Consider the following 18,265-nt stretch of genomic DNA (forward strand, 5'->3'; position numbering starts at 1 on the left):
CCAGGAAGACATCTCCTCTGGCTGGCTATTGACACAGGGCACCGAAAGTGTGTCAATAGCCAGCTGGAGGAAATGTCTTCCTGGGGCTACAAGCTACAGTAGGCTCCACCCTTAAGGGTGAGCAACATTTAAGTGGTAAATATATTTCACGATGTCGTGCAGCTACTGTTTATACCTCGCTCAGAGATTTATTACATATATATATATATATAGATTGTTAGCCACTACACACAGTTTTTTCTCTCCTTGTTTTTTCTGTGTCCCTTTCTGTAGAAGAGCGTAGGCTCGAAACGTAAAAGACTTTTTCTATTCCTGAGCGTTATACTAATACATCTGTTTGTTTTGTACACCACCTGTCTTCGTTTTTTGTTTTTTTAGTAAACTCTCCCTATACACACACACATACATACAAGGAGCCTCTTTCAGTTTCCATCAACCAAATCTATTCACAAGGCTTTGGTCAGCCTGAGGTTATAGTAGAAGACACTTGTCCAAGATGCCATGCAGTGGGACCAAACTCAGAACCATGTGGTTGGGAAATAAGCTTCTTACCATGTAGCCATGCCTGTATGTATATCATTGACACATATATACATCAGTGAGAAGTTTGCTTCCCAACCACATGGTTTCTTCCACTCTGCCAGAAAATAAGCATATGCCATATATGATGCTAAAGTCCATAGCATTAAAATGTATTGGTAAGATTTTGACAGTTATTAAGAGCTAACATTTTTTCCTCTATTCACTGGGCTATCTTTATATGTATAGACGTAGTTCCAAATTGATCCAATACAATTTTTGTCCATATATGACAAACAGCCAAAATGACTCCACAGCTTGAATCGTCATTGTTGCCATTTAACGTCCGCTTTCCATGCTAGCATGGGTTGGACGATTTGACTGAGGACTGGTGAACCAGATGGCTGCACCAGGCTCCAATCTTGATTTGGCAGCCCTTCCTAACACCAACATATAAAAAAAATCACATGATTGTTAAAATTAAAAATACTTATATTATGCATTTTTGTAAAAACAGTATAAATATTATAAAGCCAGTCACCTACAAATTTGTTAAACTATCCAATATAAATGTATTCAAATTAACCAATGGCAACCACACAATTTTTTTTTTTTTTTATGCTTTAGTCAGTGACGAAATGTAGCAACCATTACCTTTGAAGGATTCCAACACTGATGGGAAGAAACAGAGGAAGTTATAGGCAATTGCTACCATCGGAAGCAGCACATCATGTGGCAGTGTTAAGCCAAGAGACAGATTGGGTCTAAACATCTCACCAGTAATGTGTACAGTTTAATAAGCTTCTACACAGTTTTATATCTTCCCGTTTCTACACATAAGGCTCAAGTCATGTCAAAGCTTTGGTAGAAGATACTTACCTAAGGTACTATGCAATGGAATCACACAAAGAAAACTTTTTAAGCACATAACCATTCCTGTGCCCATAAACGCAAAAAGCCACACAAGTTTATTGACTGACAATCACATTTATTCTTCAAAATATTGAACATGAAACTCAAGAAGCTAACTGTATATTTCGTAACAATCAGAAATGTCAATTCCATTTGCAGTTATAGCAATTATCTTTAACATGGCAAGTCAAGTTTAATATCCTTTCTACTATAGGCCCAGGAGTGGCTGTGTGGTAAGTAGCTTGTTTACCAACCAAATGGTTCCGGGTTCAGTCCCACTGCGTGGCACCTTGGGCAAGTGTCTTCTACTATAGCCTCAGGCCGACCAAAGCCTTGTGAGTGGATTTGGTAGACGGACACTGAAAGGAAGCCCGTCGTATATATGTGTATATATATATGCGTGTGTGTGTTTTTGTGTCTGTGTTTGTCCATCTAGCATTGCTTGACAACCGATGCTGGTGTGTTTATGTCCCCGTTACTTAGCGGTTCGGCAAAAGAGACCGATAGAATAAGTACTGGGCTTACAAAAATAATAAGTCCCAGGGTCGAGTTGCTTGATTAAAGGTGGTGCTCCAGCATGGCCACAGTCAAATGACTGAAACAAGTAAAAGAGTAAGTGTATAGGCACAAGGCCTGAAATTTGGGGAGTAGGGACTAGTCAATTACATCGATCCCAGTACTTGACACTGGTACTTATTTTACCAACCCCAAAAGGATAAAAGGCAAAGTGGACCTTGGCAGAGTTTGAACCCAGAGAGTAAAAATGAATGAAATGCTGCTAAGCATTGTGCCTGGCATGCTAACAGCTCTGCCAGCTCACCACCTTTAAGTCAAGTTTAATATTAATTTCATATTTATTTTCACTATAGTTTGTAGATTTTTGGCCTAAAATGAAAATAATCAGGAGCTACCTAAAAAAAATGTAACTCAAAAAACACCAAGCAAGACCCAAATTTCAAACTAGATTTTCAAACTCATCGAGTTTTTTAAAAATTGTTAATAGATAATACTCTTCTATATTTTTGAGATGAGGAATTATGTACATTATTTACAATGGACAGATAGGTGTCCTTGCCTTGTTTATTCTTACCACATTTTGGCTGATGTACTCTCCAGCCTTCATCAGGTGCTCTGGTGGAATTTTGAACCCACCCTTTATTTGACTAATGGGGTACTCTGCTCTCATTCTTTATTGGTATTTTTTTTCTTTTTTGCTGATGTTATTCTTTCTGTTGATATTACTTCCCAAGTCCCTGCCTGGGATAGAACTCAGAATCTGAGGGTTAGTAGCCTACGCTCTTATCCACTATGCTATATGCCCATGGGCAGTTATAGAGTGAATTTTTATAGCCAATCATGTATGGTAAAACAGAGGCCACCTCCTCAGTGGAATGAAGTTAAAATAATAGACAGAGAACACCACTGGAAAATATGAAAATTAAAAGAGGCAGCACATATGCTAGGACAGAATAACCTCCTAAGCAGACCTAGTGCAGATATGAATGTAATATCATCATCATCATCGTTTAACATCCGCTTTCCATGCTAGCATGGGTTGGACGATTTTGACTGAAGGATTTTGACTGAACCAGATGGCTGCACCAGGCTCCAATCTTGATCTGGCAGAGTTTCTACAGCTGGATGCCCTTCCTAACGCCAACCACTCTGAGAGTGTAGTGGGTGTTTTTTACATGCCACCAGCACGGGGGCCAGTCAGGCGGTACTGGCAACGACCTCGCTCGAATCTTTTTACACATGCCACGTCACAGGTGCCAGTAAGGCAATGCTGGTAATGATCACGCTTGAATGGTGCCTTTTACGTGCCACCGGCACGAAAGCCAGTTAGCCGCTCTGGCAACAATCACGCTAGGATGGTGCTCTTAGCACCCAACTCGCACGGGCACAAGTGTCAGTAAGGTGACGCTGGTAATGATCACACTTGAATGGTGCCTTTCATGTGCCACTGGCACAGAAGCTGGTTAGCCGCTCTGTCAACGATCACACTCGTATGGTGCTCCTTGCACCCCGCTAGCATGGATGTCAAACATCGAATTTGATGTGAACCGGTATTAAGAAAAGATAAAATATTCAGTTTATAAACCCAAAAATTCACTCTATAATTGTCCACAGGTATATAGCATAGTGGATACAAGCTAAGTTCAATCCCAGGAAGGGACTTGAGAAATAATACCAACAGAAAAAATAGCATCAGCAAAAAAAAAAGGAATACCTTAGGAATGAGAACAGAGTACCCCATTAGTAAAATAAAGGGTTGGGTTTGAAATTCCACCAGAACACCTGATGAAGGCTGGAGAGTACATCAGATGAAATGTTGTGGTAACAACAAACAAGGTGAGGACACTTATCTGTCCATTGTAAATAATAGTTAATGGAAGTTTTGATATTCTTCAGTCTGATCTGGTACATATTGTACTATTCAAATTATTGTGTGGGGAGTCTAGTGTGGTAGCCAAGGTATGTTGTATCTATTTAACTGCAATATGTGCCTGACTAGATCGAAGTATATCAATAACACCAGATCTGGAGATTACTTTCTGGTAGAACATTTCAAAACTGCACAATAATAAAACCTCAATACAGTTACTTCACAGATGTAAACAGTAAAAATACCTCCAAATAGCTACCTAATAAAACTGTCTAATAAGGGTACTTATTAAAAATTGAAGAAAAGTGCTATATTGAATTCTAACAATTAATGTGCCCACTCTACCATTAATTTACAAAGCTGAAATATATTTAGAGGCACATGACTGCAAGATTAAAAGAACAGGACAATTTATCATTGTCATTAAGTTCAGGCACTGTGTTATTCATTTACACAAGGGACACAACTCTATAAGCTCCAATCTTGTTTTAGTAAAGGCAAAAGCCACAGGGAGAGAATCCAAACATTGAATTTCAGAGCTTCTACCTGGTTACCCAATCTTTTGGAAAAAGCAGCCAGATTTCCCTAAAATCCCACCTGGCTCTCTTTAAAAATGGTAAAAGACATTGGATAATGTAGCCTTAGATATGTTACATGTCTTATTTTAATAAAGACTTAAATCATTGACTTGGTGAAAACAAATAAACCAGTCTAGCCAAAACAGCAATACAACAAAAGAAAATTAATTGATTAATTAAATAAATTTATTAATTTTAAAATACTTACCAAGATTTCAACTTCATGCATTGTTTTCGCAGATAGCAAGGATTTCTCTAGAAACTTTGACATTTTACCAAGTTTATCAATCGAGTTGTGAACAGATTGTATTTTCTTCTCAACAGATCTGGTCAATAATAACATAATTTTAGACTTTAGGGGTCATATTCAATGGTGTGCAGATAGCAGAATCAGTAAAGAGTCAAGCAAAATAGCATTATTTTCTCTACATTATTTTACATTCTGAGTTCAAATCCTGCTCACAGTCACTTTGCTTTTCATTCTTCTGAAGTTAATAAATAAGTACTGGAATCAATGTAAATGACTACACTTTAGAAAGTAGTGCACTAGCACAACCACAGTCCATTTACTGAAATCAGTAAAAGAGTAAAAGAATTCCCTTCATGTGATCAAGTGTCACAGCAGAGTAATAGGACATGGGTGTATCCATGAAAGGGTTAATGCTTCCAGTAGTAAAGTCACTTAATGTTCAATGACTCAGGTGCTAGACGCTTAGAAATAAATATTGGGTTGTCCAGAAAGTTCGTGCTGATTTATAGTAGCTTACCTTTCGACTTATTTTAGAACATGGTTGAGTCCATAAAATAGGATTTAATTACACCTCAATTTAGAGCATAGTTTAAGCTATTTTATGTTCCTATAACCTGAGTTAATTCTGTAACCCTTTAAAATGGAAGATAAGAAAGTTCATTTTCGGCACTTGATGCTTTAGGAACCAGATAAAAATTGCTGCAGCTCGGCTGGGATGTGTTACCATACCCTCCATATTCACCAGATTTTGCTCCTTCGGATTTCCACTTATTCAGGTCTCTGCAGAATAGTCTTAATGGTAAAAATTTCAACTCCTTGGCTGACATAAAAAGATACCTTCATGAATTTTTTGCCATGAAACCACCTCAATTCTGGGAAGGGGATATTTTCAAGTTAAAGGAAATATGGAGACACATTGTGCAACAAAATGGTTCATATTTGGTTGATTAAAAATGTAATGGTAAATATTTATTGACCCTTTTCTTTCCTTTAAAAATCGGCACGAAGTTTCCAGACAACCCAATAGATAACATGAGAAGATGCTGTTTATAGTTTATTGCAGGGGGTGGAGACATCTAATAGATACCCAGCACTCAAGTTTTGAAATAGCCAATGAAGGAGCTTCATTGATTTCCAAACTGGGCAGTACTGCTCCTCTGGCAGTGGTAGAAAGATGGTGCGGGGGAGGCCTTCAAGGAAAGTTGGGCAATAATGTTTTTACATCCATCACCAAAATGGATGTAAAAGCAAACAAAATAATGGGTCCATTAGGCTCAGCTTTATTTGTGAAATACAGTTGCTTTGAATTTGCTGCAGAAAGTGGTCTATGTTTGTGGTGGTGATGAGCAGGGTCTGCTAGGAATGGGGCTCATGTGCTAAAGGGGTGGAAGCCTGAAAAAGTTTTAGAATCACTGATCTACATAGTTGCTTCCATCGAGCTCTAATTGTGGAAGGAACATATGGAAGGGTTAGACCCAGGAAGATGTGGGAAAAAGTAGTGAGAAAGGATCTTCAGATGTTGGGTCTCACAAAAGGGATGACAAGGGACCAAGACATCTGGCGTTTTGCTGTGCCTGAAAAGACATGTCAAGCTAAGTAAAAGCGTGGCCATTCTTGTATACAGGCATGTCCCCTGCATCCCTCTACGACGATGCAACTACGACGACAAAAAATACCTAAGGACATCAGGCTGTAGAAATTCTATCAAAACATGTAAGCTTTGATACATTCTGTAGTTGTTGTTTAGCCCAAAGTTAACCCTGATTGAGCAAACTTACAATCAAAAGTATTTACAGTCATGATCACCTTGTAACAACAACAACAACAACAGCAGCAGCAGCAGCAGCCGCCGCCGCCGCCGCCACCATCACCACCACCACCACCACCATCATTGTTCAATGTCCACCTTCCATGCTCGCATGAGTTGCATGGTTTGACAAGAGTCAGCCAGGCAGAAGCCTGCACCAGACTTCTGTGTCTGTGTCTATTTTGGCAGGGTTTTTACAACTGGATGCCCTTCCTAACAGCAACCACCCAGCAGCGTGGACTGAGTGTTTTTTTATGCGGCACAACACCTGGGAGGTATTTAAAACTGCATTAACTTAATGTGGCTGTCCCTTTTTTAAGATTATGAGGTGTGATTTAGCTGGTATTTCTACAAGTTTCAAGACAGAATAGGACTTCTTTCATTAGCTCATGATATACTATCTGAAAGAAAAAAATGACAATGGTTACATTTGGAACACCTTTGATCATAGGTTTGTTAGATCAAGGTTGTCTTGGGGTTAAACCACATCTCTACATGAACAGTTGTAGAACTAGTAATAGTAAAATCAAGAACTGAAATAACAAGCAGTGAAGACAAATAAAAGACTGGATTTTTACCTCATTTCTGTAAGGGTCTCTAGTATAGAGCGGAGTTTGTCAGGTTCCATTGCATTAGTTTGTTCTTTGCGATATCTTGCAATGAATGGAATGGTATTTTCATCATCCAACAGTCTGACAACATTTCTGGAAATATTCAAAGGCACCTGATGTTGTTCAGCAATAACCTCAACTACATCCCATGTAACATTCATACTGAAACTGAAACCAGAAAAATAAGATGTCATAAATGGAGAGGCACTAAAAATATTAATTTCTAATAAAAGCACAAGGCCTCAAACTTAAGTGGGGACAGTTATAGTTGAGTAAAAATGACCCTGTTTCTGGTTTGTATTGTGTCTCATCAATTCAGGTACCAGCTATGCAAAATGTAACATGTTGGTGAAATATTACTATGGATAGAGCCATAAGATAGGTCTAGAAAGAACAGATGAAAGAAAGCAGCAAAGAGAAGAACCACATCACTAGAAGCAATGCAACATAATAATACACAGCACAGAGAAAAGCCGAAAGTAGGAGGCTTGCCAGTGTTCAATGCCAAGAGGATCAAAGGCATGAAGTGTTCTGGATTGTAAGGTAGTGTGTCAGAGGGAACCAAAGGAGAAAAGTGTGCTGATGGTGGCACACTTTCTCTAAATGGTGGTGGAAAAAAAAAGAAGTCTGGAGATATTACTTTAAAGATTATTGAATGTGGAAAATGTGTGGAAGGAAGAAGATCCACTTAAAGTAACCCCAACAGAGGGAGTAGGTATCGAGGTCGAGAGTTATATGGTCAAGATGATCATTAAGTATGTAAAGTCAGAAAAAGTAGGTGGTCCATCTGGTACAGATGCTGCAATGCTGAAAATATCAGATGACAAAAGACTGAGACCTCTAAGATATGCTGTGACTGCGAAGACCCGACAAATGAAGTAAGTTCATGGCTCGCAGGATGGCCTGCTGTGCTAACCTTGGATCGTTTGGTGACCCGCTGTACTTGAGGAGACCTATTGAGTCAAGTACATCAACATCAACATGAAAATGAAAATCAAATGGAAATTGTCTGTGCCGGTGGCACATAAAAAGCACCATCCGAACGTGGCCGATACCAGCGCGGCCTGACTGGCGTAAAAAGCACCAACCGATCATGGCTGTTTGCCAGCCTCCTCTGGCCCCTGTGCCGGTGCCACATAAAAAGCACCCACTACACTCATGGAGTGGTTGGCATTAGGAAAGACATCCAGCTGTAGAAACACTGCCAGATCAGACTGGAGCCTGGCACAGCCTCCTGGCTTTCAGACCCCAGTTGAACCGTCCAACCCATGCTAGCATGGAAAACGGACGTTAAATGATGATGATGATGATGATGATGATGAAATAGGACTGAAGTTAGTCACCCATATAGTCAACCAAGTAATATAGGGAGGTACCTGATGACTGGCATATCAGTATAATCATTAGCTACTACAAGATCTAAAGGAAATGCACTAGAAAGAAGTAACAACACAGGTCTCAAACTGATAAACCAAGTTATAAAAATAATAGAAAGAGCCTTAGTGCAATTGATTAAAATGAGAATCCTCTCAGATAAAATGCAGTTTGGTTTTTGTCTTAAGTCAGAGTATCACTGATGCTCTCTTTAAAGTGAGACACTTACAAGAGAAGTTCCTTGTCAATAATAAGCCTGTCTACTTAACATTTACTGCTCTGCAAAAAGGCCTCTGACAAAGTATCAAGATCTGTAGTTTGATAGCTGCTAAGAAAATTAGGATGTGATGAATAACTGGTGAGACAGAGCAATCCATGTATAGAGAAGCAGTTAACAAGTGAGAGTTGATGATGAGTTCAGTGAGAAATTTAGAGCACTAATAGGTGTCCATCAAGGTTCTACTCTCACCCACCTCTTGTTTATTATAGTCTCCAGGTCATAACAGTGCAATTCAAAATCAGCTGCCTGCACACTGTTGACCAGGTTCATATAGCAGAAATTGTGGAAAATTTTAAAAAGAAGTTCCAGATGTGGAAAACAAAATCTAGAAGCGAAAGGCCCCTGAGTAAACTTAGCAAATACTAAGGTTTCAATAAGTTGGAAAGAAGACAGTACTCTGATACAGACAGAGAAATGGCCATGTTTAATATGGTAGAAATTCCATATGATGTGCCTAATGTGATCTGTAAGTGTACAAGAGATATATATTTCTTTACTACCCACAAGGGGCTAAACACAGAGAGGACAAACAAGGACAGACAAAGGGATTAAGTCGATTACATCGACCCTAGTGCGTAACTGGTACTTAATTTATCGACCCCGAAAGGATGAAAGGCAAAGTCGACCTCGGCGGAATTTGAACTCAGAACGTAACGTCAGACGAAATACGGCTACGCATTTCGCCCGGCGTGCTAACGTTTCTGCCAGCTCGCCGCCTTTACAAGTGTACAAGAGATATAGTCCAGTTAAAGATAGGCTGACAGTGAATAAAGACTGAAAATAGTAGATGTACAGAGGTAGTTATCTTTCTTAGCACCAGTAAAGTAATCTCTTGCAATGCTCAGGAGATTTTATAGATGTAGCTGAGAGCTTCTAAGTAATCTAATTAAAAGTAGATGGAGGAGAGGGGGAATTATTAAAGCATAAATAACCAGAGCTGCTACGCTTTATAACAAAATGCTCCTCTCTCCGAGAGAAAGGTAGATTGTGTGATGCTTATGTACAAATTACAATGTTGTATGGTAGTGAGACATTGGCACTGAATGCAGAGAGTGTCAGTAGGTTGGAAAGCAATGAAGCAAGCATGATCAACTGGACATGTATGGTTAGTGTTGATGGATAACAAGGCACAGAAGTGCTGAGAGAAAAACTGGGTATAAAAGGAATCAGATGTAGTGTGCAAGAAAGACAGCTACTCCAGTATGGACTCATTATGCATATGGATGATGACAAGAGACTGAAGAAGTGGAAAGAGATACAAGTGGAAGGAACTAGTGGAAGAAGAAGACCAAGGAAGAAATGGGTAGAAATAATGAAGGATGGTCACAGGATACTGAACCTTTCAAAAGAGATGACAAAAGAACTCAACAAGTGGCAGAATGTTGTGTTGAGGAAGAGCTTTCCAACCCATGCAAGCATAAAAAAAATAATAAAGGCATAAATGTGATGATGATGATGATGATACATTACCCCCAGACTTCTACCATTCACTCATCATCATCATCATTTAAACATCCCAATTTTTATATGCTTGCATATGGAGTTTGAGACAGATCTTTCTATGGCCAGATGCTCTTCCTGTTGACAAATCTCACCTGTTTCCAACCAAGCTAATACTTCTCCATGACTAGACATGTTCTTACAGAATACTGGAAATGGATTTACAGTTGCCATGTGATGTCAAGACAAGCAGACACAAATAGATTCACATTCCAATGTACATATTTACAAGCACACACACATACATATATATATATATATATATCATCATCATCATCATCATCGTTTAACGTCCGTTTTCCGCGCTAGCACGTGTTGGACGGTTTCGACCGGGGTCTGGGGAGCTCGGGACTGCCCCAGGCTCCAGTCTAGTCTGGCAGTGTTTCTACAGCTGGATGCCCTTCCTAACGCCAACCACTCCGCGAGTGTAGTGGGTGTTTTTTACGTGCCACCTGCACAGGTGCCAGAGGGGTCTGGCATCGGCCACGTTCGGATGGTGCTTTTTATGTGGGGGGGGTGCAGAAATATAGGGGAGCACCAGTGGGGAGGGGTGGTTCAGAGAAATGATGACAGGTTCTAGGCAAGTAGAACGTAGGATATCGAGAGAGGGGTAATGCATGGTGAAATAGCGTATTGAAGAGGGGGGGGTTCGAAGAGTAGACACCTATAATGGTGGTGGGAGAAGCAACATCCGGTATAGATGGAGCAAAAATATAGATATTATTATTATATATATTATATATATATATATATATATATATATATATATATATGCATTTATATATATATATATATATCAACCTGAAGTCTTTACAATCTTTCTCTTCTTCTTTCCCTCCTGTCTTCTTTCTTCGCGTTATTTCAAATGATGACAAATAGCAAGTTGTTTGTTTTTGTTTGTGTTAGTGTATATATATATATATATATGTTAGAAGTATTGGGGGTGATGTACAGATTTAATACATATGAAAGAAAAAAGGTGTTCAGAGTGCTGGATGGTTGTAGGAATGTATGTTTGTTTACATATCCCATGTTGTTTCTTCATATTAGCACTTTCAGCTACTCCTGTAGTTTCATCAGAAAATGGACTTGGGAGCATGTCCGAACTGTAAAGCCAATTGTCTGCGTGAAATAGAACCACATCGTAAAAACAGGAATACAGCCTCACAGCAACAGTAGTTGCATTTCAGCCATCCATTCATCCATCCATCCAGATAGAATGGTGATGGTCACAGAAAAAATTTATTGAACTGTTTTGAAATATCAATATTTCTACAGGAGTAGTTGAAAGCACTAATATGAAGAAGTAGTATGTGATATGTAAATAAATATATATTTTTGCAGCCGTCCAGCATTCTGAACGCCTTTTTTCTTTCATATATATATATATATATATATGTGTGTGTGTGTTCTTATTAAATATTTTTTTTCATTTTGTATGTATGTAATTTCGTGTTTTTGGCATCTGAAATATACAGGGTCACCACAAAGTCACGCACCATGGGAGATATCAAGCATGCTTTATTAGCAATGAAGCAGGCAGTCCATTACAAATGTCCAAAGTGTTGGCCATGGAGCTCTAAACAAGTGTTCATACGGAATCTGAAATTGCGATGAACCCTCACGAATAGCTTTTCCTTGCTGTTGACTTGTTCAAATGTTTCAACAATTCTTTGACGAAAATGTCCTTTGTAATGAATCTTTTCAGAATATACATGAGATTTTATGTAGCCCCAGTAGGAAAAGTCCATGCAAGTCAAATCTGGTGACTGTGGTGCCCATTCAATTGGCCCACTATATATTATATATATATATATATATATATATATACATATGTGTGTGTGTCTGTGTGTGTACATACACATACATATATATAAATATACATACATAGATATATATCGTTGTTTACGTTTTTAACTCGTTTATGTATTTCATATGGTTTGCACCTTTGGTGATGTCCTGTACCCATATATGCATATATATATATATATATATGTATATATAAATCCTCATTGTTTAAACATCTATTTCCCATGCTGACATAGGTTAGACGGTTTGACTGAGGTCCGGAAAGCCAGCGGCTGCACCAGACTCCAATCTGATCTAGCAATGTTTCTACAGCTGGATGCCCTTCTTAACACAACCACTCCAAGAGTGTAGTAGGTGCTTTTTACATGCCAGCAGTATGGGAGCCAGTCAGACGGGCCTAGCATCAATCACATTTGGATAGTGCTTTTTGTGTGCAACTGGCATGGGAGCCAGTCAGGGGGCACTGGCATTAGCCACGTTCAGATGGTGCCGTTTATGTGCCACTGGCACAGGGGCCGGCCAGGTAGACCTAGCATTGACCACATTCAGATGGTGCTTTTTACATGTCACTGGCACAGGAGCCAGTCAGGTGGACCTGGCATCAACCAAGTTCAGATGGTACCTTTTACATCCCACTGGCATGGTAACCAATCAGGGTGCACTGGCATCGATCGCATCCAGATGATGTATTTTACGTGGAAATTGTGAAGTTAATAAGAGTTGATTATCAACAACAAATTGAACATTATCCCTTACAGTTGTATATTATTTTAAGGAAATCAATTCCCCACAAAATATTAGGTATTGAACCAGTATTTCCTTGGATGACACTATCCTTTCATGAGGCTAACAACTTCTAACTGAATTTCATAAAAATATATAAATATATTTACATATATTTATATACAAAATGTAATCACATGTGAAATGTTGGTGATTTTTTTTTCCTTCGTCTTCCTTTCCTATTGGACTTTCCACTGTTTCCGAAGAAGAGGTTTGCTCAAAATGTAAACCCACCTTTCTTTCGTTCCCTAAGCGTCTGCAAATATTTTACATGTACCACATCCTCGTGTTGTTGTTTTTTTGGGGGGGATTTATTATATATAAATGTATATATATGTATTTATATTATATATATATATATATATATATATATATACACACACATACATATACATACATATTACACATACATATACATACATATATATATATATACAAACAAGCATATACATGCATTGGACACTAAACTCTGCTTGCGAAGACCTGTTGAGGCAAGTGAAATCGAAATCAAAATCAAATTCGATGACTCGCATCCGTGCTAGTGGAGTGTTAAGAGCACCATCCGAGCATGATCGTTGCCAAAGCAGCCAACTGGCTTCTGTGCCGGTGGCACGTAAAAAGCACCATTTGAGTGTGATCGCTACCAGTGTCACCTTACTGGCATGTGAAAAAACATTTGAGCGAGGTAGTTGCCAGTGCCACTGGACTAGCTCCTGTGCAGGTGGCACATAAAAAACACCATTTGAGCGTGGTCGTTGCCAGTACCACCTGACTGGCCCTCACGCCGGTGGCACATAAAGGCACCCACTACACTCTTGGAGTGGTTGGCGTTAGGAAGGGCATCCAACTGTAGAAACTCTGCCAGATCAAGACTGGAGCCTAGTGCAGCCATCTGGTTCGCCAGTCCTCAGTCAAATCGTCCAAACCAGGCTCGCATGGAAAGTGGACGTTAAACGATGATGATTTTGATGATATACATACATATATATACATACACATATACTTACATATATATACATGGTGGCCTAGAAGAGGTTAGAAGGGCCAAGTTGCGAAGACATTATTCTGCTTAGCAAAGGCATCTGGGAAATGTATAACTGCTGTCATTCACAGAAATACTATTGTTTTAACGTGAGAAAAGTGCTGTTGAAGTGTTAAGTGAATATATATAAAGCAGCAAACTGGCAGAAACGCGAGCACGCTGGGCAAAATGCGTAGCCGTATTTCGTCTGCCGTTATGTTCTGAGTTCAAATTCCGCCAAGGTCGACTTCACCTTTCATCCTTTCGGGGTCGATAAGTTAAGTACCAGTTACGCACTGGGGTCGATGTAATCGACTTAATCTGTTTGTCCTCTCTGTGTTTAGCCCCTTGTGGGTAGTAAAGAAATAGGTATTTCGTCTGCCGTTATGTTCTGGGTTCAAATTCTGCCGAGGTTGACTTTGCCTTTCATCCTTTCGGGGTCAATAAATTAAGTACCAGTTACGCACTGGGGTTGATGTAATCGACTTAATCTCTTTGCCTGTCCTTGTTTGTCCCCTCTATGTTTAGCGCCTTGTGGGCAATAAAGAAATAAGAAACCCGTCGTATATGTGTGTGTGTGAGTGTGAGTGTATGTGTGTGTGTTTGTCCCCCCACCCACCCACCATTGCTTGACAACCGATGCTGGTGAGTTTACGTCCCCATAACTTGCCAGCATGGAAGGTGGATGTTAAACGATGATGATGATAATCATCATCATTTAATGTCTGTTTTCCATGCTGGCTTGGATTAGATGGTTTAACCAGAGCTGGTAAGTTGGAGAGCTGCACCAGACTCCAGTCTGACTTGGCTTGATTTCTACAGCTGGATGCCCTTCCTAATGACAACCACTTTACAGTGTGTGTTGAGTGCTTTTAACATGGCACCACCTGAGCACTTTTACATGGCATCAGCATGAGTGCTTTTTTACATGACACCAGCACAGGACTCAGGCAACCCAATCCGCTTCACCAGGGGGGTGGGAGGTGGCCTTAACACTTCTGCTGTGGGAGATGGGTTTTCTTAAGTATAGCAAGGTGCCAAGTATCTTGGTCCTTTGTTATCTTGTCTAAAAGGTTCAGCATCCCGAGGTCATCCTTCATTACTTTGTATGTGTGTGTGTATACATGCTGGGCTTCTTACAGTTCCCATAAATTTGTAAAAGTGCAAAAGGAGAGTGTGAGGTGAAGAGGAGGAGAATGCAGTAAATGATTACAGTTGGAGGGAGCTGGGGTAGGAAGATATATTGAGCAGAAGAGATTTGTTAGGGACAGATTGTGTACAGGTAGTTTACAAGAACAGAATAGAAGAGAGAGAGAGAGATGTGAATATGGGTCAAGGGAAGGAGTGTTAGGAAGATGAGTTGAAAGGGAGAGATTTGTCAGAGATAGATTTTGTACAAGGACATAGACATCAATGTTGTGCCTCTAGGGCTTCATTTTTATTTAGCTGGACAGGTCTCCTCAAGCACAGCAAACCACCAGTCATCTCCGCTGTGAAGCTCAGCATCTGAAGGTTATTTTTCATCACCTTGTCTAATGTTTTCTTCTTCCACAGGTTCCAACTACATTTACAGACTGACATTTCTTCACACAGCTGTTCTTATTGTAATGCATTACATGACCTTACCAGTGCAATCATTTCTCTTGCGTACTTCATCAGATGCCTCTTAGACCCAATTTCTCTGTACATACATTAACACTTTGTTGCATATCCATGCTCACATTGTGCATCTAACAGAAAATGCTGCCTTTATTTCTTTCAAGCCTTCTACATTCACAACATTTCACTACCATTTAGGACTGCTGTTCTTACACAAGCATCATATAATTTGCCTTTCACTGTAATGTAGAAGCCCTCACAGAAAACGTGAATGTCCATAATTAGGGCAAAAGAATGTATTCTTTGTAAGCAGGCAAAGTGACAGCTGTGGACATGATTCAATCTTACTTGAACACAATAGCAAAGCATGCATTGATCAGTAGAAACTTTGACAACAGAAAAACAATTAGGATGATTTTTAACCTGTATGATTAATATGATTACAAAAAGTGATCCAAGGGAAATAACTGAAGTGGGCCAATGCCATAAATTTGGATACTGAAAGATGTATACAAAAACAAAAAATTCCTGGTAAACTAAAATTTGTTGATGTCATAAACATGTTGGCAAATATTTGCAACGACTACAGAAAAGAAAGAAAATGTTTAAAATTTTATGAAAATTTTTTTTTGGCCAAAGTAGACCATCTCTAGATTCCTTGAATTCTCCACAATTTTTGACAGAATGTAAACAAGAGTAAATGGCAGCAGTTTAAAGATGTGCACAAGATTCTACAGTCAACACTTAAGGTTGAGACTGAAAGCAATGACAGCAATCACTGCTAGGTGTCTGTCCGGTTCAGTTGCATGGAGGTAGGAGATAATAAAAACCCCTATAACAAAAACTGCAGAACCACCAGGATGAAAAAAAAAACATCGCTAAGAATTGAGGACCCTCAAAAAGCAGTACAAGGGAGCTAGAGAAGAACCACGAGTAGAACTGCGACACCACATGAAAAAGTTGATCGCTCTTCGTAGAGCAAAAGGACACAATAGATAAAGAAAAGGGAGAAAAAGTATGCAGCTTTCATTTCCAATCCTTTAAGCTTCAATAAGAAGTTTCTTGGTGACAAGCGAACAGGTAACCTCGAGTATTCAGCAGAAGTAAACACCTCTCTTTGCAACACCTACCCCAGGTGTACCCGCAACAGATTAATTTGGTCAGAACACTTTTACAAGCCCAGTACCGCAACGGTTGAATCTGACATGAGCAGAGCAGTGGTTTCCTGCAATTGGAATGCAATATGGGACTTGATCAACCCCAGTTGGGTCAGTTAGGCGAGGGCTGATGGGGGGGGGGGCTGATGTAAAAACACCCGAAACATCACTGACAATACATCCGAGTCCGCAAGGTGTATTTTAAAAACTAAACTGTCGATAAGTACTAGAGGAAGAGGAATTTACACACAAGGACGTCTCTGTCACTGCCAAAAAAGTTTAGTCCAACAAATGTCAAGTGTTTCCAACCGAGGAATCACTAAAGCGTCAATTTTTAATTGAACAGAAATTTATCACGTGGCCATATGATCCCGCCAAAAAGTGAATTGATAACAATCGTAAAGATACGTCTGTAAAGATAATGAAAATAATTTTCACAGAAAAGGTATTTATTACTTCATAATTACTATTTTTCTTTAAAGAGTAAAGATAGCCAAACGCAATGCGGATCAGTTCAATATCGTGCGAAGTTGTAATAACATCATGCATAATATTTTTCTCAAAGGGATCAGCGGTGTAAACAAAATGAAATAATAATGAATTTGTCTTACTTTCTAACTGTCACCCTAATCACAAAATGGGAAAATAATCCCCGAACATAGGACATATACATATATATGCCTATTTGAATTATATAACCATTACAAATGACTTTTCTGAAAGAGAAAGTGTCCGACAAACAACACAACTTACCGGTATGATTTTCATAACATCCGGTGACACTGTATGCAATCAAAATTATTTCCCTTACATCTACGTGTTGCCAAACTTTATCGCTGAACCGTGTTTGTGTGTAGGGTGCGCGCGCGTGCGGTCGTGGCTTTTTGGTTTAGAAGTACATGTACTCCCGGGTCCCAAACAATAGGGTGGGGTTGGAATAAGTAAGTGGTTTCTAAAATTCATATAAGAGATTTGGGTTGGAAAAAGGGATTCGGAAATTGTTTAGTGGTAATTGTATAAAAATTTAAAATTTTCTAGGTTGTCTCCCTTGAATTTTTTAAAGTTTTTAAACCTGTTATTTACACTCGAGGCACAAATAAGGGGAGCAGGCTGTTGGAATAAGCGGGTGGGCTGGACATTTGCTTAAATACATATAAGCGGGTGGATTGGAATAAACGGGGGTGGGAGGGAATCAGTAACTGTATAGTATATGTACAAAAAGTAGGGGGGAAAAGCATCTTAAAGCACATATAACGACACAACGAGGCAAAAGAAATTAACAAGAGGCAAGGGAAATTAGCGCATACGTGTGCTTCAAACATTCGCATTAGTTAAGATATACGGATCTTTTCCTTTTGAACGGCAGTTTTCAACACAATTTCTAGTTAACTAAACGCTTTTAAACTTCGTATACTGGTAGAATGTGTTTATAAAACATCATTTTTTCTTGGCTTTATTGAGAAAATTCTATAGTTTGTAAGATATTTCCACTTTAAAATCAAGCATTTCGGCAATTTTAACCAATCGCTGGAGTCCATTTGGGGTGAAAACATTTCGTGCTGCATGAATATGTCCTTCATTTAAGAAACAGATTGGGTATATTTACATTTGCGAAGAAAAAAAGATACCCTTCCTCCACCCCTAACCCTAAAACAGATTGAAATACAATAGATCGATAC

At 39.2% G+C, this 18,265-nt stretch overlaps 1 protein-coding gene across 3 annotated transcripts in view; it reads right to left on the minus strand.

The window, feature by feature from the left end:
* Positions 1–17,456, minus strand: part of LOC115214090 (S1 RNA-binding domain-containing protein 1-like) — a 257,151-nt gene extending 239,695 nt beyond the window's left edge. For 2 of the 3 annotated variants that reach the window (XR_005000026.1, XM_029783142.2), the window contains exons 1-3: positions 17,198–17,321; positions 7,031–7,231; positions 4,604–4,721 (exon numbers count right to left, since the gene is read on the minus strand). Coding sequence is in view for 2 of the 3 variants with exons in the window: in XM_029783142.2 (XP_029639002.1) it covers positions 4,604–4,721; positions 7,031–7,231; positions 17,198–17,259 (381 nt within the window). In the remaining variant the exon portion in view is untranslated. The other variant, XM_036504745.1, reaches the window with a different exon arrangement.
* Between the last annotated feature and the right edge of the window lie 809 nt (positions 17,457–18,265).

The sequence above is a fragment of the Octopus sinensis genome, linkage group LG7 (genome assembly GCF_006345805.1).
Source record: "Octopus sinensis linkage group LG7, ASM634580v1, whole genome shotgun sequence".
Taxonomy (NCBI): Eukaryota; Metazoa; Mollusca; class Cephalopoda; order Octopoda; family Octopodidae; genus Octopus; species Octopus sinensis.